Genomic DNA, 26,696 nt, shown 5'->3' on the forward strand with positions numbered 1-26,696 from the left:
CCTGGACAGGCACGGTCACAGCAGTTTCATTCACAATGGTCCAGGCTGGAAGCCGCCCGTCCGGATGGCCATCAGTGAACGAAGAGGTATAACTTCACTCACAAATGCCGTTCCCCAAGACAGCCAGCAATGGGCAGCTCCACGCACTCTAAGGACACCTCTCGAAAACATGATGCTTTAGTGGAAAAAAAAAAAGCCAACCTGAAAGCACAGGCTAATAGACACCATGTATGTGAAGTTGCAGACCGGGCAAAACAAAACGATGTCAGTTAGGAATGCTCTCAGGCGGCCAAATCGGGAAGAAAATAAGCAACCACTTTATCACAAAAGCCAGGATCCTGAAGACTTCCGGGGGAGGGGGAGGGGGCTGTGACTGGGGAAGGGTCTCGATGGGGGCTGATCCCTGGGAGGTTGGCAGCATTCAACGTGTTGACCTGGGTGGCGGTCGTCCTAAAGTTAACCTCTAAACGGCACAGATGTTTATTACTTTTTCTAGATGCCTATCACAGCTCACAACTTTGAACAATTATATTGTGGGGGGAGGGATGGACTTGGAACAGGAATAGCTCTGGGTTTCCTAGGCACCTTCTGTGTCCCAGGTGCCATGTGAGGCGACTGACCCACTTTGCTCTATGACAGAGGAGAGAACTGAGGCTCCCACAGAGGAAATGGCTTGCCAAAAGGCATGCAGCAAAGCGGCCACGGCGGTTGTTAAAACAGGCGGAGCCGGGGCAGACAAGGCAGAGGAGGGGATTAACTTGGGATTAGCGGTGCAGCGGCTCCGCGTGCTGACAGCCAGCCGGGACTCGCTAATATCTGCAAATATTTGAGTGTCACAGGAAGAGTTTTTCAAGCAGTCAGAGGCAGGAGAGCTGGGTGAGCGAGGGACAGGGGGCATGCATCAGGCCAGAGCAGAGGCGGCCAGATCTGGGGCTGGAGAAATGGACCCCATGCTCTGCTCCCAGGGGCTTCCTTATGGGGTGCAGAGGACAGAGGACACCCCACCGACCTCCACTCCCCACCCCTCACCGGTCTCCCTGAACACAGCCTTGTTTCCTCAGGCCCCCAGGACTCTGCACCTCTAGGAAGGCTCGTCCTATCTGTCCTCCTTGCAAACTCCTATTCATTCTTTAAGCCTTGGCTCAAGTGTCCCTGCTTCCAGGAAGCTCTCTCTGATTCCCCAGGCTAGTGTCTCCAACCTGGGATCCCTGGGGGCCTGTGTTTTGGGCCTGGGTCCCTGTTCTGGAGAGCTGACCTGTCTCAGCACTAGCGCAGGACCTGGTACACAGAGGGGGAATGAGCCCATCTGGGGGTGAGGGATAGGAGAGTCACAAAAGCCACAGAGAAAAGTGACACGGAGGATAACTAGTCTGTCATGTGGACAAGAAGGTGGGTGGAAGGGCATTCTGAGCAGAGACAACAGCATGGGAGGCCTGAAAGGCAGAGAGGCATGAAGGTGACAGCTAGTTCGGGACTCAGAAGTGGGGCTGCCCCGTGGGGTGGTGGTGAGGAGAGAGGCTCGGGCAGAGGGAGCCCCAGCTGGGTACCTGCTCACAAAGGGAGCCGCTGAGGGTCACAGGACATAGTCCTTGTGGTTCGGGCACTGCGGGGGTGTGTGTGTGTTGTGTGACAAGTGTTGGACGGGGCAAAGGGCCTGCCCTCTCGGAGCTCAGTTCAGATTCCTAGGCCCAGCCTGCGATGCGGGCCCCAGGACAGGAGGAAGGACCCCGGCACAGAGCCATCCTGCTGGACAGCCAAGACCCCTTCACTTGGACCACAGATGAATCTTCTCCCGCCTGAGAACCCAGAGTTGTGCAGGTCGGATGCCCCACAGTGAACCTCTACCTGGACACCTGCTGTGGGCCAGGTCCCAGGTGAGGCCCGTCAGACCCCAGTATCTCAGGTCGTCCTCCCAACAGCCCTGCAAGGTGGGGGTGCTCAGGATACCCACTTTACAGATGAGGAAACTGAGCCCCAGAGAGGGTCAGGACTTTGCCAGAAGACCCTGTGACCTACACCATGGGAGGCCATGCTGACCAGCTTCCCCTACATCCCTTGGGGCCTCTTGGTCCTGGACCCCCGACACTAAATGCAGGGCAGAACCCTACAGGGGCAGCCCCAGTACTGGCTGGGAAGTAGTAGTCTGGAAAGGCCCTCGAGGTCGCTCTGAAACTACTAATAGGGTGAGAGGGAGAGGAGAGCAGGATGCTCCCCAATTCTGGGAGGCTATGCTGTGTCCTGGCCACACGGGACCCCCAATCCCACCAGCTCCTGAGCTCTGCTTCCGATGCCTCAGTGAAGCCAAGAAGCCTGGCCCTGGCCACTGCGACCAACCTTCAGGATTCCACTCAGGGACGCCCTCAGCCCACCCAACAAAGAGATGCTCGTGCCCTCAGCAGCTGGGACAGTGCATCTGCCCACCCGGCTCACTTGCCCACCTGTGTACCAGCCAGGCTGGGCCATGTCTCTGTCCCTACTGCTCACAAGCTCCAGGCTGGGCATGGAGAGAGAGGGAAAGAGAACCAGAGAGGGGCCCCCCACCAGGCTGGCCTCAAGGTGCCCCATGAATGCTACCTTCTTTTCAAGTCCCAGCTACGTAGTGATGCCTTCTCCACAGACAGCCCCATCCAGTAGGGGTACTGGTGAGATGATAGCCGATGGGGGTATAGAGGAGGGTCCTGGCATGAGGTCAGAGGCCTGAGCTCATCTATGTGGCCAGAGGCAGAGCTGCCGCTGTCTGGGCCTCATCAGCCCCACCTGGACCTTGACCATGATAAGGTGGGCCTGGCTGATGGACGTTGGGTTTTGTGTCTGAGCTCCTACGACCTAAGAGACTAGACTCCTCCTCCCAGCCCAAGACAGATGGGTTCTGGTCCTGTGGGACCCACAAGGGAGGGCTGCACTCCAGCTCAGCGGCCAGAAGAAGGCCCTGCTCTCATGGCCAGTCTGGGGCCTCCGTGTGGACCCACCTGTTCCCAGGGTCCCCCTGGGCATTCCCGAGTGACTCATCCACAGCACTGAGGGTCACTTGGGAAGGCCCCAGGGCCCTCTCCCCTAGACCGTGGGGCCTGCACTGGGACAAGCTGGGCTCTGCTGGGTCCCTGCCCCCTGGGGAATGGGTGCACCTGCTACCGAGCTGCCTCCCCAGGGATGCTGGTCCTGGCCTTGGGAGGGGGGAAGAGGGGGAAGGAGGAGGCCAAGAGACCCTCCAGGCCCCGCGGATCTTCCTGAAACCCAGCAGCCAGAGCTGGGCCTCGGTGCAGCTTCCAGAAGGAAGACACAGGAGGGGTGATCCCAAAGTGGGGGTCAGGGTGCCCAAGGGAAGTTGTGAATATTCAAGTCGACTGATCCCGGGCCAGCCGAGAAGGGCGCCCAGTGGAGTCCTTAAGGCTCAAAGTTTAGCACCTGGAGGGAGGCCGAGGGAGACTCTCCCCAGACGCCCTCTCGGGATTCCCCTAAAATGGCTCCAAGACGCGACTGCCTGGCCCGCCGGGAGGACCCCATCCCCCGCCCCTGCCCCCACAAGGTGGAAACTTAAAAACTCAGAACAGGCAATTGTCGGCTGGGGGATGGGAGACCGGCCGGCGCGGGGGACTGATGCGTAACGGCAGGAGCAGCGTCCCGGGGGACAATCCAGAGTCCAGGGCAGGGCCGGGGGTACCGCGTAAACCCGCGCGCGCGCCGACCCGGCCCTGGGTGGCGCACTCCCACCCGCAGCCGCATCGGCCCCTGCCCAGCCGGGGACCCCCCGCGCGGCGCTCCCCGCGGTCTAGCCGAGCGCGCGCGCGCGCACACACACACGCACCACACACACGCATACCGGCCCGGGCCAGCCCCGCCGGGCGGCCGCGGGCCGTAGATGCGCTCGGGCAAAGCCCTCTCCCGTCGACCTCCCTAGCGCCCCCATCCCCGACCCCGGCCCCGGGAGCCGCGGCACGGAAGACGCTCCACTCACCTGAGTTTCTCCATGTCTGCGGCAGAGGCCTGCGAGAAACCAAACGAGAGGGTCAGCAGGCAGGAGGCGTGCGCTCCGCGGCCGCGCCGGGCGGAGCTGGGCACCGCGGGCACAGGCGGGCGCGGCGGCGGGTCACCCCCGCGCGGCTCGGTTGTTGGAAAGTCCGGCTCGCGCGACCCCAGCCCACACTCACTGGCCGCAGTCCCTGGGACTCAGTGGGTGCGCGGGGCCTCGGCCGAGTAACAGGTGAGCCCGCCCGGGCCGCCGCGCACCGAGTTACGCCCCCCGGGGAGAGGAAGGGGCTGGCCCGGGGACTCGGGACCGCGCTGACCGGGGCGATCCCAGTCTCGCCTGCCTGAGAAAGAGGGGACCCGGACTGGCTGCGTTAACTCTCCGGCGGCCGCGGGCCCCGCTGCACCCCCCACCCCGCCCCACCCCGCCCGTTAACCCTTCCAGCCCCGCGCTCCCTCCCGGAGGAAGCCAAGCCCTGAATTGCAGAATCTCCGAGTCGGAGAATGTTCAAATCGGGCAATTGGGGGCCATATGGAAGTGCAGAACCTGACACGCACACGATCCGAGGGTGCTAGCAGTCGGGACCTTAGACTCCTCAGTCAGGGACCCTGCTGCCCTCAGCTCCCGGGGTCCGGGCCTGGCTCGCCCCTCCGGGCCCAAGGGATTAACCCTTACGCGCCCTGTTCGCCAGCGGGGCTCCCTGCCGGGCTTGCGCAGACCCGCCCGCGCGCGGCTTGGAGACCCTCCCCGCCCAGCCCGGCGCAGCCGGGAAGCCCCTCCGAAGGCCGGACGGGGGGGCCCACCGGCTGCCGTTAACCCTGCGGGCGCCGGCGAACAACCCGGACCGCTAGCGGCCCGGGCGGGATCGCACTTCCTGCGCGAAGCGGGGGGCGCGGGGAGGGCTCTCCATCGCCCGGGAGAGGCCGCTCCCGGGGGCTTTTCCCCGTCCTTCTGTACCATGGCCGGCATTAAAGGGGGACGGGGGGCTGAGCCCAGGGACCACGCGACACACCTGGGAAGACTGATGGCTGCCCATCCCGGCCCCTCGCGCCAGGAGCCGCCGCCGCGTCCGCCGGGAGCGCGCTCCGCTCCGGTCGGGGCCCCACGCCGCCTCCCCACCGCCCCGCCGGGCGAGGGCGCAGCCCGGCAGCCAGCGCCGAGCTGGAAGGCCCGACCGGGGGCCCTCCGCCAGGCTCGGCCACCAATTCCCCGGGTGCTGGTCAGGCCCTCCCGAGACTCCCCTGGCCTCAGTTTCCTCACCTGCGAGCTGGGCTTGGGGGCAGGGGGAGCAAGACAAGGCGCTCTGCTGCCCTTCTGCATCGCGGACTGCGGAGGGGCTGGGGTTCGGGAAGGAATTCCAGAGGAAAGGATCCCCGAGACGTCTGGACTGGCGGCCAGACACAATCCCCGACACTCTAAAAGTTGTCGGAGACCACGAGCCCAGACCCCTCTATATACCCTCCTCCCCCAAGACAAAGAGCTGGCCGATTGGCCAGCATCTCCCCGACGCCCCCTATGTACCCAGGCCCACCTTTCCCAGGTTCCCATCACCGCGCTCAGCACACTAGATCCCAGCATACAGCAGGCGCTCAATAAACACGGATAATGCATGCTTGAATCCTACACCTCTCTGGCGTGTCTTTCCTGCCTCTTCCCTTCTGGCTGTGAGTTCCAGGCAGGAGCCCTGTCCCTTCACCAGGGCACCCCCAGCACCCAGCAGGCCTGGCTTCCGCCCCGCCAACGCAGGGTGGGAGGAGCCCCGCGTTGCGAGGGTCAGCCCCAAGCCCCAAAGTCCAAGTGTTCCATCATCCACCCGCGGTGTCTCGCTCATTCATTAGCTCTGGGTTTGGTTCTTGCGGTTCAGAGGCGGCAGCAAATGAGGCGAGCCCTGCCCTCAGGGGCTAATGGTTGAGAAATGAAACCACGGCTCGCCTCCCGGGAGTGTCCACTCACAGCAGAACGGCAGAGATAATAAGGACACCACCGCCCAGCAGCCCTGCGTTCACCGCACTGTCCGGCTCTTCCTCAGGGAAGCAGTCACTCACATTTTACGCATAAGGAGCGCGAAGCTCAGAGACAGAGCCCAGCCGGGCCTGGACCCCATTCCTCAGAGACCTTTCCCACCCAAAGCCTGGGGACACCCCTCAGATGTCTCCAGTTGCCTCAGTCACTCACAGTGAATGACCTGCCAGGGAGTTTGTCTAAAATTAATAAGAATGTATTAAAATTTAATTATAAAAATCTCACATTTATTATTTATATTGAATGTTTCAGCTCTTCTAAAAGGCCTGTCTGGGAATTTCTTCCCCAAGAAGGGACTCTAGGAGAGGCTGCTGAGTCGCCCTGGTGGGAGGGGGTGGGGTGGGAGGGAGGGAGGGGGTGGGAGGGGCAGAAGGCTGACAGGGAATGGGAGGGGGCGTCCAGCCCCAGCACCTCAGCAGCCCCTGCCTTCACTCTGCTAATCCAGACCCTGAAGCCTGGCTCTGATCCTACCACGCAGTCTCCCCAGACCCAGTGCCTGTGTGGTCACCACCGCCCTCACCCTTAAAGGCCGCTTCCTCCAGTCAGCCCTCCATGATGGAGGCCCAGCGGAGTAGTTGGGTTTGGCCTCCACACCAGTTCTGTACTCCCTGGGGCAGGGCCTGTGTCTTGCCCAGCTGTGTCCCGGGGCTAGCCCAGCACCTCACCCAGGGGGTGGGAGCTGTGCGTGAAGCTCTGGGTGTGTGTGCGAAGAGCAGTCACAGCTGTGTGTGGCTGGCCCTGTGCAGAGGGGCTATGCCTTTGGCAATGGTCTTGGTATTGGGGCCAGAGAACCACGTTTGAGTCTTGACTCTGCAAATCATAATCACAAGATTTGGGGATATTCCTGACATGCCCCTCTTTTGGATGAGGAAACCTGGGCCAGAGCACGAAGTGGCTTGCCCTGAGTCGCCTGAGGTTAGCTGAGGCTGCCTGTTGGGCTGGGTGGAGGAGAATGGGGCACTGCGTGGGTCTCAGACCAGAGGTGGTGCCTCCATTATAGGAGGGGGGCCGGGGCTGGTGGAGACCATGACTATGAGGGACCTTGAGATGTCTAGGGTCCCCAGTGTGAAATGATGGGGCAGGAAATACCCTCAAGGTCCCATCTGGCCCCTCCAGGGACCACAGGCAAGTGGGGTCCCAGTGCTCTCCTGATACAGGTAGGAACACAGGTTGGCACTCTGGGTGCCCTCAGAGGGAGAGTTCATCCCTGCCCTGGGCGCTGTCCCTCTGGTTCACCCCATACTCACAGCCCCACGCCTATTCCTGCGACACACCTGTGACATTGTCACTGTCTGTCCTAGACTCTCCTCTTGTCTCTTCTAGGTGGTCCAGCCCAGTGGCCATCTTTATTTCACACAAGCCCCACTTGTTGGCTAAACCGGACCATACCACGCATCCCTGCCTCAGCCCACCTGCTACGTCTTCCTCCATGCCTTTGCTGGTGCTGGCCCCTGCCGCCCCGAATGCTCACCCTCCTTCACCCCGAGCCATATTCTGAGCACCCTGCCGACCACCACAGCCTCACCACCTCCCTCCTTTCCCTATTCCCTGAGAGACTCTGAGCTTCCCAAGGGCCAGAGACAGGCCCCTCCACCCTTCGGTTGCCTGCTGTGTAGCCAGCGCAGCCTTTGGCCGTTAAGGAAATCAATCCTGTTTAATCCCCGTCGTGACTTGCGAGGTGGGTCTTACAACCCCCATTTTACAGATGCAAAAACAGAGGCTCCAAGAGGCAAACCCCTGCAGGTTGGGTGCAGAAGCGTGGAGGGTTGGGGCAGCTTCCCGAGCTGCCATCCTCCCGGTGGCACCTGGGCACGTGACTGATGCACACAGTAGGTGCTCCCAAGGGCAATGGAGGGAGGCAACTCTGCGTCACAAGTCAAGCCTCAACGAGGGGTCGGTAAATACTGACTGGGCCCGGCCTAACCCTCTGACCACACCCCCACCACCTGCCCTTCACTTGGCACACATTGGCCACACTGGCCACTTTGCTGGTCCCAAGCTCACCCAGCTCACTCCTGCCTCAGGGCCTTTGCACTTCCTTCCCTCTGCCTGGATCTTTCCTTCTCTGACTACCCACCTAAAGTAGCTCCTCTCTCCCACCAAATGATTTCTCATCACGCCCTGTCCCTTTGGACGCATCCTCTGTGTCCATTTGCCTGCCCCCGCCCCTGCACCTGCACTACAAGAGACACCCCCGAGAGCAGGGCCCCTCTGCTTCAGCCACGGTGTCTCCATCACCAGGGCCTGTTGCAGCGGCCTCTGATGAGCAGTTGGTGACGCCTGAATGAATGCAATCGCTCTTAATCCCCAGCCAGTGGCATCTGCTCTCCACCTCGAGCAGCCTCTGGTCTGCTCTCACGGTCCCTGTCACTCACCCGTCGTCCCATCCCCTCCCCCAAGCCCACCCCCACGTTGGGGGCACCTGAGCCCGCTTGGTACCCAGCACGCACACACCTGCACAGAGCCCTGCCCAGGGAACCCCTCTGCTGATGGGGGTCCGTCCCACACTGGCCCCCACGAGCAGATGTGTGAACCCTCTACTGGACCATCTGGCCCGGGTGTGTTGCTGCCCTTTCCCACCCAAATCTTGTGATGCCTGGAAACTGTCGCGAGAAGGAAAGCGGGTCCAGGTCAGGGAGGGGGGCCTCCCCTCTGCCTCCGACTCACCCTGTGACCCTGGGCGAGTCCCTGCCCTCCCTCAGGGCCTGTGATGGGTCCCCTGGGCCCTCCTTAGATCTACTCTGAGCTCCAGCTTCCTTGGTTTCTTCCTGACCCTGTTCCCTCACCCTCTTCTCAAGGGGAGGAAACGAGCCGAAGAGTACAGAGGGCAGAGATGGGGGGGGACCAAATCCCAGATGTGGCCCAGGCAGCGGCCACCCACCTCCCACTGACGGAGACTTGGGCTTCCTATGCAGCTATGTGAACTTGGGCAAAAACCTCAACTTCTCCGAGCTCAATCCCTCATCTAGGGAGGATGGAAGATCTTCAAAGGACGTTGTGAGTGACACGGTGGCCACGTATGCGTATGGGCCTGTCTTGGGGATAGGGCTGCAGCCACTCCCGAGCCAGACTTCAGACGTCATCACTCAGGGTGGACCCTCTTCTAAGAGGTTTGACATCACTCCTTGCCTTCTTGCATTCATTCAACAAACATTCACTGTGTGCCCTGTTCTAGGGGACTCAGCAGTGAACAGACTAAACTAGAGGACCTTCTCTGCTCTCACGGTGCTGAGATTCCCACAGCGGGGAGGCTCGGGGCATCAGTGCAGTGCCCGTCCTGCCCTGAGTTCAGGAAGCGTCTGGTCACCCGTGGGGAGCAGAGGTTGAGTTGGGGGCCCCTCGGGCTGCTGTGCGGAGGAGGCACTGAGAGGTGAGGGCAGGGCCCGAGGAGTCCAGCTGCAGGCACCTATACAAATCCAGTGGGGACCAGGGGGGAGGCGGGAGAGGCACTCAGATGCCCTGACAGACTAGAGAAGGGGGTGGAAGGAAGAATCGCCAAAGATGAGGCCATGGGTTTTGGCCTGAGCAGCTTGAAGGGGGCTGGGGAGAAGCTCAGGGTTCGGGTCCAGACATCCCAGCAGGGATACGGACAAGAGGGTGGGGACTGGGGTTTGGAGTTCAGAGGAGGGTCCAGGAGATGTGAATCTGGGAGTGGCCAGCATGGAGACAGCAATTAGGCTCGGAAACTGGATGAGGTCGCCAAGGGAGTGAGCGTAGATGGGGAAGAGGAGGGGCTCTGCCAGGCGAGGGTTCAGAGAGGGGGAGGGGCAGGCGGGGAAGTAGGAGGGGAGAGGCGGTGTCACAGACTGTGTCATGGGTGAGAAGCCAGCCTCGGGTCCCTCAGCATCCCCCGCAAGGCTCGCTGCGCTGGGCACACAGTGGGTCATCCCGATACCTTAGTCGGAATACCAAGGTGAGCACACGTGGACGGGAAAGGGGCGAGCGCTGGCCCAAGGTCACTCAGCAAGTTGGGGACTTGAACCCATACCTTGGCTTGGGGCTGTCCCCAGATGGGGCCAAGAATGTCCTTCCCCTGGGGATTCTGGAGGACCTTGCTGCGGGCTGAGAGGTGCCTCGTCCCATCCCCCCGGCCGGGCCCCAAGCTTCTCTGCGTGGCCTGGGCAGGGCCTCAGCTTCCCAGCCGTGCGCCGGTACAGACGGACTAGGCCCGCGGCAGCAAACTGGCCCGCTGAGCTAAATCGGGCCCGCCGGCATGTTGTATTTGGCCTGCGAGAGGGTTTTAATTTTTTTTTTTTAAACGTTTGAGCCAACATTTAAAAATTGGGAGAGTTTACATTTTAAAATCCGTATTTTTGGCTTCTACTGAAATTTTGGAAGATCTGGCAACTCCGGCCCACATTCCCACATGGCAACAGTTGGGGAGCAGGGAAGCAGCTGCCCCCTCCAGAAGCACCTTGCGGGTCCCCCACCGGGGAGAGGCGCCATCACACCTTACGCTGGCCCTACAGACGGGGAGCCTGAGGCCCAGAGGGTGGAGGGGGCTCGCTCGTGAGGTCTCACGGTGGGAAAGCCCCTCAGGCCGGATCCAAACACAGCCCTGGGGAGTTCCAGGCCTGGCGTCTGGGTCTTGTCACAACATCACTAAGGCCACTTCAGGGTCGCCAGCCCGCCTCTCCTTCCTTGACCCCGGCCTGTGCTTTCTGCTCTCTTCCGCCCATTTTGTTCTCAGAAAACACCTGGCTTCAGTCATTCACACTGTAGTACGAGTGAGCCTTGGTACCAGGTCTGTGACAGTGACGGCTGGAGGTCCCGGAGACCTTCCACAGTGGCTTCTTGTTTGCTGGACAGTGAAGGGGCGGACCAGAGTCCCCCACGACCGTGCCGCCAGGCGGGGCAGAGGCCTTCCCCCACCCTTGCCTGCTCTGCCACTTCCTCCCTGAACTGGCTGACGGCGCGGCTCCAGGCACTGTCCTCCAGAAAGGGCTTTCAGACTGCTGCCTGGAGCCCAGGGTCTCCCTACCTTCCCGGAGCCCCACCTTCACCCTGGGAACTGTTCCGAGGACACAAGCCTGTCCAGGCTAGGTAGAGGGACCGTCATCATCACCTTCACGGCCACCATCGTCCCAGGGACGGGATTCCTGTCGTGCGCCAGGCACCTCCACTGGCCACACACACGAAGACACTGGGGGATGCGGCTTGTCCGGGTTCCCTGAGCTGGGGCACAGCCCAGCCAGGACCCTGCCGGGCCCTGCTCGCTGAGCCTCAGTTCCTGGTCTGAGAAATGGGCCAGATCCTAGTATCTCTCTCACTGGCCTGTTTGGAGTATTCGGCGCGAGGCCGGAGCTGACCACATATGACGCTGGGCTGGGCTGGGCTGGGCTGGGGGCTGATGGCCACCTCCCGCTTCAAGGAGCCAACACCAGCTCCTTGGGAAGGACATGCTGGCCGGGACCCAGGACAGAGCCCTGCCCCCCAGCACCTGCTGCAGGACCCCGACAGGTCCCCGAGGCCCTGTGCTGCCTTCAGACAGAATCTTCCAGAGGCCTGAGCATCACAGGGCTCCCCCGGACCCAGTGGTCCCTGGAATGAGGTCTGCATGCTGTGCAGAGCCTAGAGCGGAGGGTGGGGAGGTCCCGGATGGCCAGGCCCGCGTGGAGGAGGCCGGGGACACGATCCTTACTGGGTGCCTGCTGGATGCTTTCCCCGTGACAAGGCGAAAGAAAACTCGTGACCATGACCGCTTTTCCACAGCCGGGGAAACCGAGGCCCCGAGTGGGTGGGCAACCTGCCCAGGTCCTTGAGCTGGGTCCCCCTGAGCTGAGAACTCCCCGGCTGCACTTGGCCCAGCAGACCCCAGAGGAAGGGCTGGTGGTCTTCAAATACCCAGCGCTCCCCTCCAGCCACGCTGCTCCCTGGCTCTCCCTGGAGAAAGGCAGGTCAGGTCATTGGAGGCAAGTGACGCAGAGAAGCGTAGGTGCAGAGGGGGAGGTGAGACGGCCTGTGTCCAGCCCCGGCTCCTCCCGTGACCTCCCCTCGCCTGTCGCCTCCCAGTGCGCAGTAGTTCCGCAGCACAAGGATGACACCGACCCGCTGGGGGTGCACAGGCATGGAGAGTTAGAACAACTCTGGTAAGCACTAGGCAAGCATCAGCTCTCTGCTACCGCCCAGGATTTTATTTTTAAAAGAACCCCTCCGTGCAGGGCGGCCATTCCGGGAGGGGCCGGGACGAGATCGCCACCACCTGGCCCTGCAGCCCCACCTCGAGCCTGTGGCCAGGACAAGGCCCTCAACAGCCCATAAGGACCCGCCCTGGTCCCTGGGGACACAGGTGGTTTGGGAGACGAAGGCTAGCAGCGAGGTGGGGTGCCGTCATCCTGACACCCTGCACCACCAGATCCCCCAGGACGGCCGAGCAGGTCTCACCGAATCCTTCTTCCCATCTGTCTGAGGTTGAAGTGTGTGTGTGGGGGGGGTGATGATGTGCTACTTAGATTCGAAGACCTCAGTCCAAGCCCAGACTCCCCAGGGGCCCCGGGGCAACTCAGAGCCTCAGTTTTCCAACTCCATAAAATGGGCAGCTAGGAAGGACGTGGACCCACCCGTCTGCCTGACAGGACTGTGACATCCGACCTCACGTGGACGTGTCTGAGGTTTAAAACTTCAAAAGAATCATCATATAAAATCCCGTGGTGAAACACCAAGGTCTCTGCCACTGGGGGTGTGATATTATTGTTATCATTGTTTACTCGTGCGTACTCCAGAAATAGCCTGCCTGCCCCAAAGCCAGAAATTTCATCCTAGAGCTGCATTCTTCGGGTGCTTAAGGTCTTTCCCGTGACAGTGATTATGAAAGGGGGGTGATGAGGGAACTCGGAGGGGGTCAGCCAGAACTTGTGAGGAAACGGCCCATCAAGGAGAAGGGAAGGGGCCCCAGCACACCTCTGTCCAGCTGCCCCCTGGGGGATGGGCGGGGGCTGAGACTCACCGGGCTTGGAGGCCTCTGGGGGGAAGCAGCTGGGCCTCCATGCTTGCCGCCGCCCACGCGAGTCTCCGTGGCCCGGCCCGGCCCCCCTCTGCTTGCAGCCTCCGGGGCCACCTCCGAGGACAGCTGGGGGCTCAGGGCCAGGGTCTTCTCTGGGGCTGCAGATCCTGCGAGGGGCTCCCGGGCCAGGCCTGGGTCTTGCTCGCCTGGGGAGGGCTCCGGGCTGCAGCCTCTGGGGCCCCGGAAGGCCTCCAGGGTCCCGGGGTCCAGAACCCGCACGGCGACCTCATCCAGGAATCTGGAGAAGGGCAGCCTGGCCTCCTGTCGGCGGCTCAGCCGGGCGAGAGGGCCGGTGGCAGCCCTGCTGCCAGTGCCCAGGGGCTCCGGGATGGACAGCAGGCCAGGTGATGCATTTGTCTCCTCCTGGCCAGGCTGTTTCAGCCAGCTGGGGTGAGATGGTGGGCCCTTGGGGTTCTGACCTGAGCTGGGGCTCAGTCTGCAGCTTTGAAGGTCCTCTCTCTCTCTGCAGACCTCCTTCCTGGGGGCTTCGGCCCTAGGCTCCACAAGGGAGTCGTGGCCATCCTGTCTGCGGCTGCCGGGGTCAGAGCCCCGTGCCTGGAAGCCGGCCCCTGAGAGCATCCTCCTTGGGCAGTCCAAGGCCAAGCCTCTCCAAGTACCTCACTGACACCTACTTCTCTCCTCCCACGTGGCTGGGACCCCTTTGCCCTCTGTGGGGGGCGGCGGCAGGGCCACCCGTCCCTCACTGGCCAGAGTGATCAGCTGAACGCCCGCCCCCATCGATCCAGAGAGCACGTGGCAGGGGGCCTCCCGCCCCCTAAATTGATTCTCAGTAAATAGAAGCTGGACTCCAGGGCTTAGAAAGTGCTAGAGAAGGGAAGGTCATGTCCTGGGCTCTTCATCTGCCTGGGGAGGCAGCCTGCACTGAATGAGCACCTGCTGTGTGCCGGGGGGCGGGGGGGAAGCCCTGGGCTGGGCCTCACACCCTGCACTCCCCACGTCTCCTCATCTCTGCCAGGTGTGGGGTTGGGTGCAGGGACATGGGTGAATATGGGGCCTGAAGGAGGGGAAATTAGAACCGCAACCATCTGGCAGAATGGGAGGGTGTGGTGGAGACTGCTGGCTGCCCACTGTCCTCCCACTCTTCCTTAGTGAAGAACCCTCCTTTTATTCTGGGAGGTAAGATACCCAACTAAAAGACTGCATTTCCCAGGCTCCTCTGCAGCCAGGGGTAGCCAATGAGATATAAACAGAAATTACTGGGTGTGACTGCTCCTTAAAAGGGATCAGAAAGCTTGGCTGTGCCCTTTTTGCTCCCACTCCCAAACCCTCCTGCTTCTTATCTAGAACATGGAAGTGATGGTCGGAGCTACTGCAGCTGTTTCGCACTGCGAGGCAAACTTGAGGCAGAAGCCATATATAAAGGCTGGAGGAACAGAAAGACAAAAAAGAACCTGGGTTCCTGATGACCACTGAGTCATCACACTAGCCCTGGACCACCTGCCTCTGGCACTGCCTTAACTTGACAGAAATAACCCCCTGTCTTATTTAAGCCATGGTTATTTCCAGTCCCTGTTACTAGCAGCTGTGTGCAATTCCTCACTGATACACAGGGGATAAGGTTAGGAACCATGGTTGACAGCGCTACGAGGCAAGAGCCTTTGGCACATGGGGGCCCAGGGTGCAGTTAGATGGGGAGTGAGGTGGGGAAGAATACCCCAGAGAAGGGCCAGAGCCCTTGCTCCTTTGCGTGAAGGGAGACACACAGATCCCTGGCATCTCAGGAAGCCAGGGGTCCACGCAGAACTCCTGGGATGCAGCTGCGTGAGTCAAAGGAAGGCTCGCTAGGGGGTGGCAGCCCCAGGCTCTTGGCCATGATCCCCAGCCCTGGCTTCTGGTGCTGCTTGGAGGATGGCCTAGGCTCTCTTTGGCACTGCCGGCTCACGGCTGTGTACCTGGGGCCTCTGCCCATGTGGCAGTGCCGAGGTGCCTCACATCAAGTGCTGGGGACCCTTCTTTTCTGAGCTCAGCTGGACACCTCTCTGGACGCCTCACAGCACCTGCGACTAAATGTCTGAAGAGCTTCATGAGCTCACCTGCCCACAACAGGGGTGGAAGCTGCCTGGACCTGCCCTCTCCCTCTCCCTCTCCCCCTTTCCCCCACTGTACCCCTAGCCGTCAGGCCCTGACTATTCAGCCTTTCTCACGCCTGGCCACCTCCCTCCATCCTCAGCATCACCTTGCTGGTCCCAGGTGCCACCATGTTTCATCCGAACTCCTATAATCACCCCTCCCTGGGGTCCCTGACCCCAGCTTGGTCCACCCCACAAACGAGCCAGTGTGAACTTTTAAAATCACAGACCAGATAACCAGACAACATCACACATTCATACGCCCTGCAAGGCCCCAGTGTCTTTTCTACCCTCCCCCACAGACCACTCCAGGAACTTCCGTCTAGTTCCTGAATGTGCCAAGCTCTCTCTGGCCTCAGGGCCTTTGCACTTGCTGTTCCCTCTCATCATCTAACTCCCAGCTAACTTTCAGGGCCCCAGTTCAATAGCCTGTCCCCTTCCTGGCCCCAGTTCAACAGCCTGTCCCCAGGCTATTGAACTGGGGCCCTGAAAGTACATGATGCTAGCATGTACCCGTTCACACCTGATCTGATCTGGACTAGCCCCAGATCAGATCAGGTACCCCTGCAGCAGCCTCTCATAACCCCTGCTCTTCTTAACATGAACCCTACCTGTAATCGACATTGCAATTATTTGTTTATTATCTGTATCCCCCTAGAATGTAAGCTCTACTCTACCCCAGCTCCCCGCACAGGGCCAGGCACATAGGGGGCGCTCAACAAGTAGTTCTCGAATGAATGAGTAAGTGAAGGCACCCCAGGTCCGACTCTCTCTTCACAGGCACCCCAGCCTGGTGTGGACCTCCTCTGGGCTGGGCACTGGGCAGGAGAACGTGGGGAGTCAGGGGTCTCAGGCTCTTTGGAAGGACACAGTGCTCCCAGCCACTGCTGCAGGCCCTGGAAGGCCACCCCTTTACGCATGGACACGCCCCTCGCCAGCAGCAGTCATCCAGCCCTGCTCCATTACTAGTGGGAACTGAACTTGGAGGCCGGCAGGTCCAAGGTCAAATCTACCTCCAACACCCCAACTGATCCTGGGCAAGTCACGTCCCCTCCTCATTGCCACGTGGGGACACAGCAGCACCCCGCCCCGGGCAGTGATGTAGTGAGAGTGCAGAGAGCGCGCTGGGTGTCTTCAGCACAGAGCCTGGCATCTCGTGGGACCTCAGAACCCATCAGCCCAGGGCTCTAAGTTGGCCATTCCCCTACTATATGCGGTCACAGGAATGTGCTGGGGGCCCTGGCCAGCCGGTCCTCTGAGCCTCTCCCAGAGTTGCTGGCTGTATCAGACAAGTTCCTGTTGTCATAACAACCCCCTGGCTGTCCGCCGCCTGGGCCCGAGGCCCCGGAGGATGCTGTCGGCTGCCACGGCTCGCAGCCTGGGCCTGCTCACCTCTTAGCAGCCCGGGCTGCCTCTCCTGAAAGGGCTTCCGGCTCCCCTGCCTCTTGACTCATCTGCTCCAGCCCCGCTTCCTGAGCCCCTACTGTGTGCCAAGCTCCACACCATCGCCCAGATCCTCACCCAGTCCTGTGAGGGGGGACAGCCGTGAACTGTCTTATGCTTAAAGGAGCAGCCTCTCACGGCGGGCAGGTGACTTGTCTGAGGTCACGTGGCTTGGAGGCGGCAGACCCAGGATGGGACCCCCAGAGGTCAGGCACTCATGCCCTGTTTCACTCCTGGACCCCCTCAGTCCCTCCTCTACCACCCAGACCCACCCTGCTCCCAAGGATGGGAAGCTGGTGTCTGTGAGCTCCGAGGGAGGAGGGACCCAGCTCCTGGTTGCCTCCTGGGGCTGGAACAGGAAAACCCGGCCACAGGGCACTGGTGGGACCCTGCAGCGGGGGCTGGGGGTGGGGAGGGCAGGCTGAGCATTCGCTAAGAGCTCCAAACATCACCTCACTTATTCTCACGGCACCCCCCAAACTGGGCCGTGCTACCCTATTTTATGGAGGAGGGCACGGGCTTCGGGGGCTGAATGGTAAACAGCCATGGCCTGCCACAGGCCAGGGACTGCAGCCAACACCCACGGAGCGCAGTCACCTTCCAAGCCTCCCTCAAGCCAGCGCAGAAGTTCCTATTACCATCCCCCGCTTTCATAGATGAGGACTTTCCGGGTCTGAGGATTCGCACACTTTTCATCACCCTGCCTCTGCTTCTGGTTATTTCTGTGCTGGCCTCAGAACCCTCGAGGGCGGCCACAGGCCCAGCATTCATGCTCTGTGCCCTCATGCCTGCACTCTGAATTTGGCCCCAGCCTTTGTTCCTCAGAAGGGGGGTGCACTTGAGCCATCCAGACCTTCCAGAAAGTCTCCCGGGACAAGGAGCTCCATGCAGGAGTCCCCGCTGGTCACCTGTCTTTACAGAAGGCTATACTGCGGCTTCATCGTTCCCTGAGCATGTCTTCCAGCATAACTGGAGAGGCCTCATGGCCCCCTGCCCTCTCCCCAGCTCTGCAGCCTCCCTGCTATGGGATCACGGAACGGGAGGGACGGGGGGTTACATGAAAAGAGGCTCCACCCATCCATCCCCGTAACCATTCATCTGCTAGCACGTACCCATTCACGCCTCAGTGCGTCCTTCCGTGCCTGTACCTGCCATCCGCCTCCCATTCACCCATGTATCCATCCTTGTCATTTGTATCTTGTATCCACACATCCATCTGTCCATCCACGGTTGCATACCTCCACTGACGTGTGTCTATTCGTGCACTGATCCACCCTCAAGCATGTCTCCATCCACTCTTCCTGTACCCATCCATTCACCCATCCGTTCTTACATCCATCCCCTTATTGACATTATTCAAGTCCCCATCCATCCAGCCCGGCATCCACGTGTTGCTGCAGTGGCAGCCTCCAGGCGCATGGCCTTTGGGGGCTGGAGCCACTGCTGCGTCCCCTTCCTGGCTGGGGGCGGGGGGACAGTGAAGGTCCCCGTCACTCTCCTAACACCTGCCACACTAGTCAAGGTCCATGTCTCCTGGCGGTAGACTGAGATCTTGAAAGGTGAGGTCTGTATCAGAGTCACCTAAGTGGTCCCAATGAAAGGGGCAGAGGGGCACATGGGGAGAGTGCGCTAGGGGGATGGAGAATTCCTTCATTTATTTGCTCACTCAGCCATTCATTCCTGTAATATTGAACCAACAGAGACAGCTCTGGTCAGCTCTTCCCACCACCAGCTACCATCGAGGGCCTGCTCTCGGGTCACGGAAGCCACTCCTCTGACCGAGAGAGGTGTTGTGCCTCAGACAGTGAGCCCCAGAGGGGGCAGGGCCTTGCTCAAGGTCACACAGCAGAGGAGGAACTGGAACCCGCGACTCCAGACTCCTATCCAGGCCTCTCCTCCAGGCTAGTGACCTGCTCTGCGGCAGGAGGGGGAACCCGGAGGGGACCCTGGGGGTGATTCTAGGCCAACACAGTGAGCCTGGGGTCACCCTTGGATTTGTCTCCAGCGATCTTTACCTGCTGTGAGGGGAGGAGACACACACACACACACACACACACACACACACATGCCGACCCATGGCCATGCCCTTGACCTCCACACTCCAGCTGGACTGACCCTCCTCTGATCCTCGCACACCCCCCTCTCACCCCCAGGCCTTGACTCAGGCTGTGCTTCTCAGGCTCCTCCACCCCTCCCCTGTTCAACTCCTACTCACTCCTGGGCTTCACGAGCCTCCTGGGATTTGGGAAATTGTGAACCATCTCCAACCAAGCCCTGGATCCACGGACTGCCCTCCTCCCCTCTCATTCATTCATTCTTAACCATCCTTAAGTGCCTACAGGAGTAGGGGTGCTACTTCAAAGTGTTGCCGGGGAGACGATGCGTGAAGATGTTTATACCGGGCCTGGCACGTAGTAGGTGCTCAATAAGTGGCAGCTACCTGGGGCCAGACCCTGTACCCAAGGGTCTTTGAGAGAGGGTGGGGTATCGATCACCTTCCAGACTGCTTTGACTCACTTCCGCTCCCTGACCCGGAAACGACCCACTCCCCACGCCCGGCGCATGGAAAGCCAGACCCACACCACTGAGGCTCTAGGCACCCCTAGCCCTGCCCACTCAGCATCCCAGGTGCGAACAGCTCCAGGTTCTGAGGATAAGAGGAACTCGAGCGCAGGAATCTATAAATATGAGACAATAGCTCGGGAGGGTCCCTCTGCAGCAGCGCAGCCTCCCCTCGCCCGGCGCCAGCGCTTAGCAGCCGGGAAGAAGCCGCATCTGCCACTGTGCCTGCTTTTCTGTGCCGGCCTGATTATAGTGAGACTTGGGGAAATTAAGGGTTTTCGGGGACGCTGCCAGGGCCCAGGCTGCTGCCTTCCCGCCCTGTGCGTCACAGATGCCAGCGGAGCCGCCTCCATGGGCCACTTGCCCCAGCCGGCAGGGCCGCACCCGGCATGGCTGGGACGGCACACCACAGTGTATAAGGGGCTTTCTTCCACAGTCCTCCCTGGCCCTGGGAGTGCAGAGGGCTCTGCTGCAGGCAGTGGGCAGGGGAACTGGGGCCCGGTGAAGGGCAAGGACCTGTCCCCGGCCCCAAAGATCTAGGGCACTGGGGCCTCCATAGGAGCCAGGCCCATGGAGACCCTGTCCTGCTGGCCTGGGGCCCCAAGGCCTTGACCCCTGGTCAGCTTTCGGTCTGCACAGCCCAGGTCTGTGGCTGACCTTGGCCATCCAGGGCTCCTCCTTTGTAGGCACAGCTCATTCTGCCACCCCCGCTCACTCCTGGGTGCCTACTCTGCTCCCATCCTGCTGGTCCAGGAGGCTCCAGGATGTCGCCCACGCTGTTCCTGCCCCAAAGGAACCACACTGGGGATGGGGTGGGGCCCAGACAAGGAAGGAAACACCTCTAAACCAGGCAGGAAGCGGAAACGCTAGGGCAGCAATTCCCATCCAACAGGGCTGGGGTTCAGGGAGGGAGGAAGCTCCAGTGGAGCGGCCCTGGGCGAGCCCTCCCCTCCTTGAGCCTCAGCGGCTTCGCTTCTTACTGAGCAGAAGGGGAACACCTGCCCCGCAGGTGCCGAATGAGACCACCGAGGGGGTCTGGGGCCGGCGCAAGCCCACGCGCTGCAGACGCTCAGTGAACCAGCCCCTGGTCCAGCCTCCTTCCGGCTCCTCGACCTCTCCCAGGCGGTCGGCCTCACCGAGCCCTGACCCCGGGCAGGAGGGGGCCTGCCTGCACCGCGGCCACCCGCCGGGCACAGCGGAGGGTCCCAGATCCCTAGGCCCCGCCCTGCCCCCCTCCCCCGTCCCACCCTCCCTTTCGCCGCAGGGACGCACGTGTTGGGGGGCGAAGACCCGGCAACTCGGGCCCAGGTGCTGAGGCCGGCCGCGTGGGGGGCAGGGCAGCGCACTGAGGCCGAGTCCCCGCCCCGCCCCGCCCCGCAAGCGCGCCCCGCGAGTGCTCCCCGCGGCCGGGCAAGCGTTCCTGTTGGGGCCCCGGCGCACCGGCACCGGAGGGAGCGCCACGGGCGGGGGAGACGACGCTGGACCGTCGCCCCCCTAGCGGGAGGGGGCACGCGGGCCGCCTCCGGCGCCGCGCAGAGACCGCCCTGCCGCGTGGGTGGTGCCCGCCCCGCCTCCGCGCCCGTGCCCGCGCCCTGCCCTCCCGGCTCGCAGGTACTCACCGCCCGGCGGAGCCGGCCCGGCCGCCGGCCACCCGTCCACATGGCCCCGGGGCAGCCTCGCCGCCGCGCTCGGGTCCCGCCGCTGCCGCCGCCCCCGGCCCGCGCCCTCCCCGCCGAGGCCGAGCGCGCCCGGAGCCGGCGCGGCCGGGGCTCCCCCACCCCGCCCGGCTTCCCGCAGGGAGCGCCCGCCCCCCGCCCCCAGCCCGGCTCCTCGCCAGCCCCGGCCCCGCGCAGCCGCGGCTGATTCAGCGGCTCCCCCCGCAGCGCCCTGGTGGGGCGCACTCGGGGGCCACGGGGCCGGACTGGGGGCGCGGGGCGCCACGTGCGCACGGGAACCGGGGAGGGAATGGCGGCGGGGCAGGGAATGAATGAACCTGCGTGAGCATGAATGGCAGAGCGCGTGAATGAATGAGTGCGGAGCGTGCGGGAGGAACGAATGAATGAGGAATGAATGCACAGGCCGAGCTTTGAGGGAAAGAGTGAATGAGCCCTTGAAGGCGGGAACCCTCAGTACTCACCTGTCTAACACATTCACACATTCACTCAATCCATCCCTCAACATTTATTGAACACCTCCTGTATACCAGCCCTGCTCTAGGCCCTGGGGATACTCCGCCTCCTGGAGCTCACGCTTCCCAGATTTAGAAAATTCAGGGCGAAGGGTGCGACCCGCCGACTTCCCCCTGTCCCTTGCTCTGCCCCACTTCCCACTCGGTGGCCCACTCCAGCACTGCAGATGTCTGCCCCACTTTCCCTCTCTGCCTGACCCGGCACACGTGTGCCAAGGTAGCCAAGTGATGGGGGAGGGGCACTCCCTTCCCCCACCCCGCCAGCAATCAGGAAGGGGAGGTGGCCTCTGGATGGGTCAGTGTTGCTCCGGGAACCTCTAGCTGGAGCACCCCTATCCCTGGCCCCAGCGGAGCCCAAGGCTGGCCCTTTCCTAGCCCTGAGGAAGGGTGCAAGGTGAACCTCAGCCCTTCCTCCCTGAGGCATTGGGCAAGGTGACCTTGCTGGTCCAAGCCAGGCTGGGGCCTCCTCAAGGAGCAGCCTCAGTTCTGAGGGCATCAGAACCCCCTGGGGGCAGCTGGACAAGTCTGCCAGCCCACCCAGCCCAGCAGCAGCCAGTATTCGAACCCTGGAAACAAACACAAGGGGGCCAGGAAGGATCCTGGCTGGTGCGAAGAGAGGTCACAACGCACAGGCACTTGACTCGTGTCCTCCCTCAGGACCTCCGGGCCCATCGTTCACACGTGTTTATATAATTTCCAAGCACATGCTACCAATGAATATATTTTTTGACTTTTTTTCATCATATGGTAAAACATATACACAGAATGTACCGTCTTAACCATTTTGCAGCGTACAGTTCAGTGGCCTTAAGTACATTCACCTTGTTGTGCAGCCATCCAGCTTATATTTTATGTGTTGTGTACTTTGCAGATTCTATTCACTCATTTAATTAGGGGAGTAGGTTGCGACATTCAGGCATAGGACAGTGCTGTGAAAAGGCATTGAAAGCAAGGGAAGTGAGAAAAACCATAAAAGGAGACAGGAAAAAGGAGCCAGCAGCTGACTGGAGGCATGAATGTGGAGGCAGCGTCCTCTCTCTCCTCCCCCTCAGGCCCTGGGGACATTGTTGAGTAACAAATGGAGAAAGGGAGGTGCAGGGTGGGGTGAGCGTCAGAGGACAAGCTTCTGTCTCCAGGCGGGTACACAGGGTCTACGATCCGGACAAGAGGAGAGGTGGCGGCTCCGTGACCTTCACTCCTGCCCTTTAGGGTTCTGACACCGTTCAGGCCACAGGCAGGGTTGGGAGTGGCCCACAAGAGGCAGTGGGAGCCCAACCCCCCACCCGCCAGCCCTAAGGTCCCTGCCCTCCCAGGTCCCAGGGGGACAACAGTAACGGCGGAATGTGGATGAAGTGTGCACACAGGGCTCTGCCCACATCTCCTGCCCAGACACTGGTCCTGCTCAGATGGTGCCAGAACATTCGCCAGCAGCCCTGGCTCTGCTGCTGCCAACGCTGCAGATGGCTGGGGAGGCGGGGGAGGGGCGGGGGCGCCCATGCCCAGCTCTGGCAGCTTGCACACTTGAGCTTGGGGCCGGCTTGGGGAGGCCCCAGGAGAGCCCTTCCCCCATGCTGCACACCTAATCCCCACCCAGCAAGCCCTCTCTTCTCCCCTCCCCCAGCTCACTGATGATGGGAAGGAGGGGAGAATGCCAGCACTGGCTGGTGGTGGTGGGGGGGGTCTCAGTTAACCCCCATGGGACCTTGTGAGGGAGGTGGCACTAGCCCTCTTGGGCTGATGGGAAAACTGAGGCTCAGAGAGGCAAAGTCCCTTGCCTAAGGCACTCAGCAAATAGGGACTAAGCTGGGATTTAGTACCTTGGTCATTCTGGTCAGATGTTCACCCCCATTCAAGTCTCACCTTAGGACCCACCTCTAGGCATCTCTGAGGAGAAGGTCCAGTTGATGCAACCTGAAGATCCTTGCAAGACGGGCTGGTCTGGAAGGGCCTCTGAAGCCAGTGTAGCAGGAGCCTGGAGCATCAGTGGCATCCAGGCAGGCTTCCTGGAGGAGGTGGGGTTTCAGGTGAAGGTGGGAAGAAGAGATAAAAGTGGCAGGGCTTGGAGACCATGCCCTGGGGCGGGGTAGGTCCCTTGTCCCCTGGCCTCCTGCCCTCATTTGGGCGTCTGTGGACCACCCTGGCCACAATCCCTGCCCTCTGTCTCTCAATCCCATTCCCTGGTTTTATCTTCTTCATGGCTCTTGCTAATCTCTGCGGTTACCTGATTTACTTGTTTCTGTGTGTTTACTTGATCTCCCCAGCCGGAGTGTGTGCTTTGAGATGAGAGGAGGGGAGCTGGGGAGGAGAATGAACAAATGAGTGGAGGATTGATGGAGGGCGGGGAGGAGAAGGAGGGAGGGTTGGAGGAGGCTTCTGGTTGCGGTGGCCGAGTGGAAGAGGGAGGACAGCAGATCAGGGGTCATTGAGAGTGAGGTTCCTGTAGACACCCGGGTGTAGGAGTCCAGCCCGTCCCTGCCTCGGGCTCCAGAGTTGGCCGGTCTGGCCAGATGCGAGCCTTCTGTGTTTCCTGCTGCCTCTCAGGCTGGGATGGAGAAGTTTCTTGGAATGTGAGCTCTGGACCTTGCGGCAGCTGAGAGGTTTGTTCACTCCATGCCCCTACGGATGCTGTGACTTAGCCTCCAGGCTGCCCTGCAGGGTCTGGTGGAGCTGCCCTCTGCAGGGCCAACGCCCCCAAACCACTGCTGCCCCATCCTGTTGCCCTCACCGTCCCTCACTCATTTCTCCTGGGAACACTTTCTTAAAAGTCAAGGATTCAGGGAATTCCCTGGCAGTCCAGTGGTTAGGGCTCTGTGCTTCCACTGCAGGGGGCATGGCTTCCATCGCTGGTCGGGGTACCAAGATCCTGCCTGCCACACGGTACGGCCAAAAAAAAGTCAAGGATTCAGTGTCTGCTTCTGGGGGTAACCAGACTTCCAGGCAACCAAAGAACAAAATTGTACCCAATTCACTCAAAAAAATAGGGGAGTCAACACCATGTAGCAAAGGCTCCAAGAAGAGTCCTGCCCTCTCCCGTCTCCCGCGGTCCTGGGCCCGCCTCACGGGATTGCATCCCACCCACAGGTCCCAGGGCCCAGCTTCTGGCCCAGGGCTGTCTTTGGGTTCCTCATCCTCCCTGCTGTGTCCCCACCCTGGGCCATCCCTGTGGGAAACGGCAGCAGCCTCTCCAGGACTCTGCCCCGTGCTGGGCTGTTCTACCAGGGAGGATGGACTGGGCGCTGTGACCTGGGCTCAGAAACTATAAGGAGGGGAAACATTTCTACCAAATATTTATCAAAACAATACATGTGAATATACTTACTTATCACGCAGAAATAGACAAGCCAGGTGAGGCAGAGAAAAATGAGGGCAGCCCTCCTGGAAGGAGGGGCTTCCAGGCACCACAGGACATGGATCATTTCATCCCACCAGGGACAGCTCTGGTCAGTGCCTTGTTCTCCCTCTGGACCACCTGTAGCCCCTGGGGAAGGGCAGCGTCCAGATTCCTGCTGGGAAGGGGCGCAGGCCTGGCAAGGGAGCCTCTCTCTGGGCCTGGACGTGGTGAGAGACACGGAGCACGGGATGGTACCAAGGTGGCCTCACTGGGACGAAATTGCCACTAAGTGTATACCTGCCGCCAGTGGGCAGGTGTTAAGTAAGGCCACACCTGGGGACCCAGGCTTCTTCAGCAGCCCACCTGCTTGGTCCTGGTCCAGGCCTTGGCTCCTGGGGTGGGTGGGCTCCCGCCCTCCTGCCAGGCTGAGGGCCCTTCCGCAGCTGGCCTCAGCTCCAGCCCCATTGTCAATGTCTACACGCTCCCGTTTCTGGGCCTTTGCACCTGGTGTCCTCTCACCGTGGGACGCCTTTCCATGGAGTGTCCTCCTGGAAAACTCCTCATCTCAGCTCCCAAAGTTGCCTTCTCTCAGGAGGTGTGACCCCAATCAGTGTGTGTGGCTTCCAAACGGTAGCAGCCTGGGGGTCACCAAGCAGGTCGTAGGAGGGGGACCCTGCAGGGGCCTGGGCATTGGGGCAGGGAAATGGAGGCCAGCCCTCTGAGAGGCTCAGGAGGCAGGAACAGACCAAGAGGCAGAGCCTGAGGTCAGGGATGGCCACAAGCCAGGTTGCCTGGAGGCGGAGCACCGACTCCTGGTGTGCTCCTCTGGCACTGTGCTGAATGGCATGGCTGACGGTGGGGGGCAAGCAGTGCCGAGCGGGTGGGCTGGTCCAACAGGGTGGAAGCTGAGGGTGCCTGGATCTGGGCAGGTCGCCACACCCACTATTCCCAGCCCAGACGCTCCCATCTCCAGGGAGCCCCCCCAGGTTCCCTGTCGCTCCCTCTCTCTGAAACCTGCCTTATGTCTATTCTGGGTCCTGGACAGTGTCCCCAGTACCTTTCTCACCCTGTCCCTCTATTGTTCAGGAACCTGCAATGGCTCCCCACTGCCTGACACATCCCATCCGGCACTCAAGGCCTTCCGTGGACTTCCCTGAGTCTCCGGGAACCTGCAAAGGCTCCCCACTGCCCGACATGTCCCATCCGGCGCTCAGGGCCTTCCACGGGCCTCCCTGAGTCTCCGGGAACGTGCAATGTCTCCCCACTGCCTGACACGTCCCATCCGGCACTCAGGGCCTTCCACGGGCCTCCCTGAGTCTCTGGTGTAACTTAAACTCTTGACAGAGGTGGAGGCTCTTCTGCTTCCTCATGTCCCTTCCAGACTGCCCGCTGCCCCCCTCCACCCCCAGGAATGCCCACTCAGCTACTTTTCCTCTTGTCCCAGCTCAGAACAGGAGACAACACTCCAATAAAATAAAGGCATGGGCTTCAGAGCCCCTGGAATGGTGAGGGTGGGCCCCGGGTGTGGGGCGGGGTCCGCATGGTGCCACCTCTGTCCAGATGTCCCCCCTTCCTGGCCCCCAGCACACACCGTTTCACCACTTCATTCTTCAATAGCTGTAAACCCTCTTCTCCAACCAGAGGGTGACCCCTTCTGTGGTCCCTTCTTGGTGGCTCCCACCCAGGACGATGACAAGGTATGGGTGACCTGTAAGTCCCCTAGATGTCCAAACGGCCACTGGTTAGGCCTCTGGCCTGGGCCCCAGGAGACCGCGGTTCCGGTCCTGTCTGCCTGGGATTCCCCGGCAAGACATTCTCCCCTCTGATCTGTTTCCTCACCTGGGGGATGGGAACCAAGCCTATGAGCCCAGGGACAGAGGAGTTTGCAGCCTCGGTCTGGGGGTCAAAGACCCCGGACGCCCCGTCGCTGGGACGCAGAGCCACGCAGACGGCGAGGTGGGCGTGCAGGCCGGGGCCGCTGGAACTGGGCGGGCTGTGCTTGGTGAAACTGGGCTGCAGAGGTGGACGCCAATTTTCTCCACTCCACTGGGCAGGAAAATTATTTCTTCGGATTCTTCTGTGTTCCCGCC

At 61.3% G+C, this 26,696-nt stretch overlaps 1 protein-coding gene across 3 annotated transcripts in view; it reads right to left on the minus strand.

Annotated features, from left to right (window-relative positions):
• Positions 1–20,890, minus strand: part of BEGAIN (brain enriched guanylate kinase associated) — a 44,549-nt gene extending 23,659 nt beyond the window's left edge. For 2 of the 3 annotated variants that reach the window (XM_033420278.2, XM_004262402.4), the window contains exons 1-2: positions 20,707–20,890; positions 3,956–3,984 (exon numbers count right to left, since the gene is read on the minus strand). In XM_033420278.2, the coding sequence (XP_033276169.1) occupies positions 3,956–3,984; positions 20,707–20,748 (71 nt within the window). In that variant the 5' untranslated portion in view covers positions 20,749–20,890. Of the gene's footprint in view, positions 1–3,955; positions 3,991–20,706 lie in introns of those variants that run through there. The other variant, XM_049706511.1, reaches the window with a different exon arrangement.
• Positions 20,891–26,696: the final 5,806 nt, after the last annotated feature.

The sequence above is a fragment of the Orcinus orca genome, chromosome 2 (genome assembly GCF_937001465.1).
Source record: "Orcinus orca chromosome 2, mOrcOrc1.1, whole genome shotgun sequence".
In the NCBI taxonomy this organism is placed as follows: Eukaryota; Metazoa; Chordata; class Mammalia; order Artiodactyla; family Delphinidae; genus Orcinus; species Orcinus orca.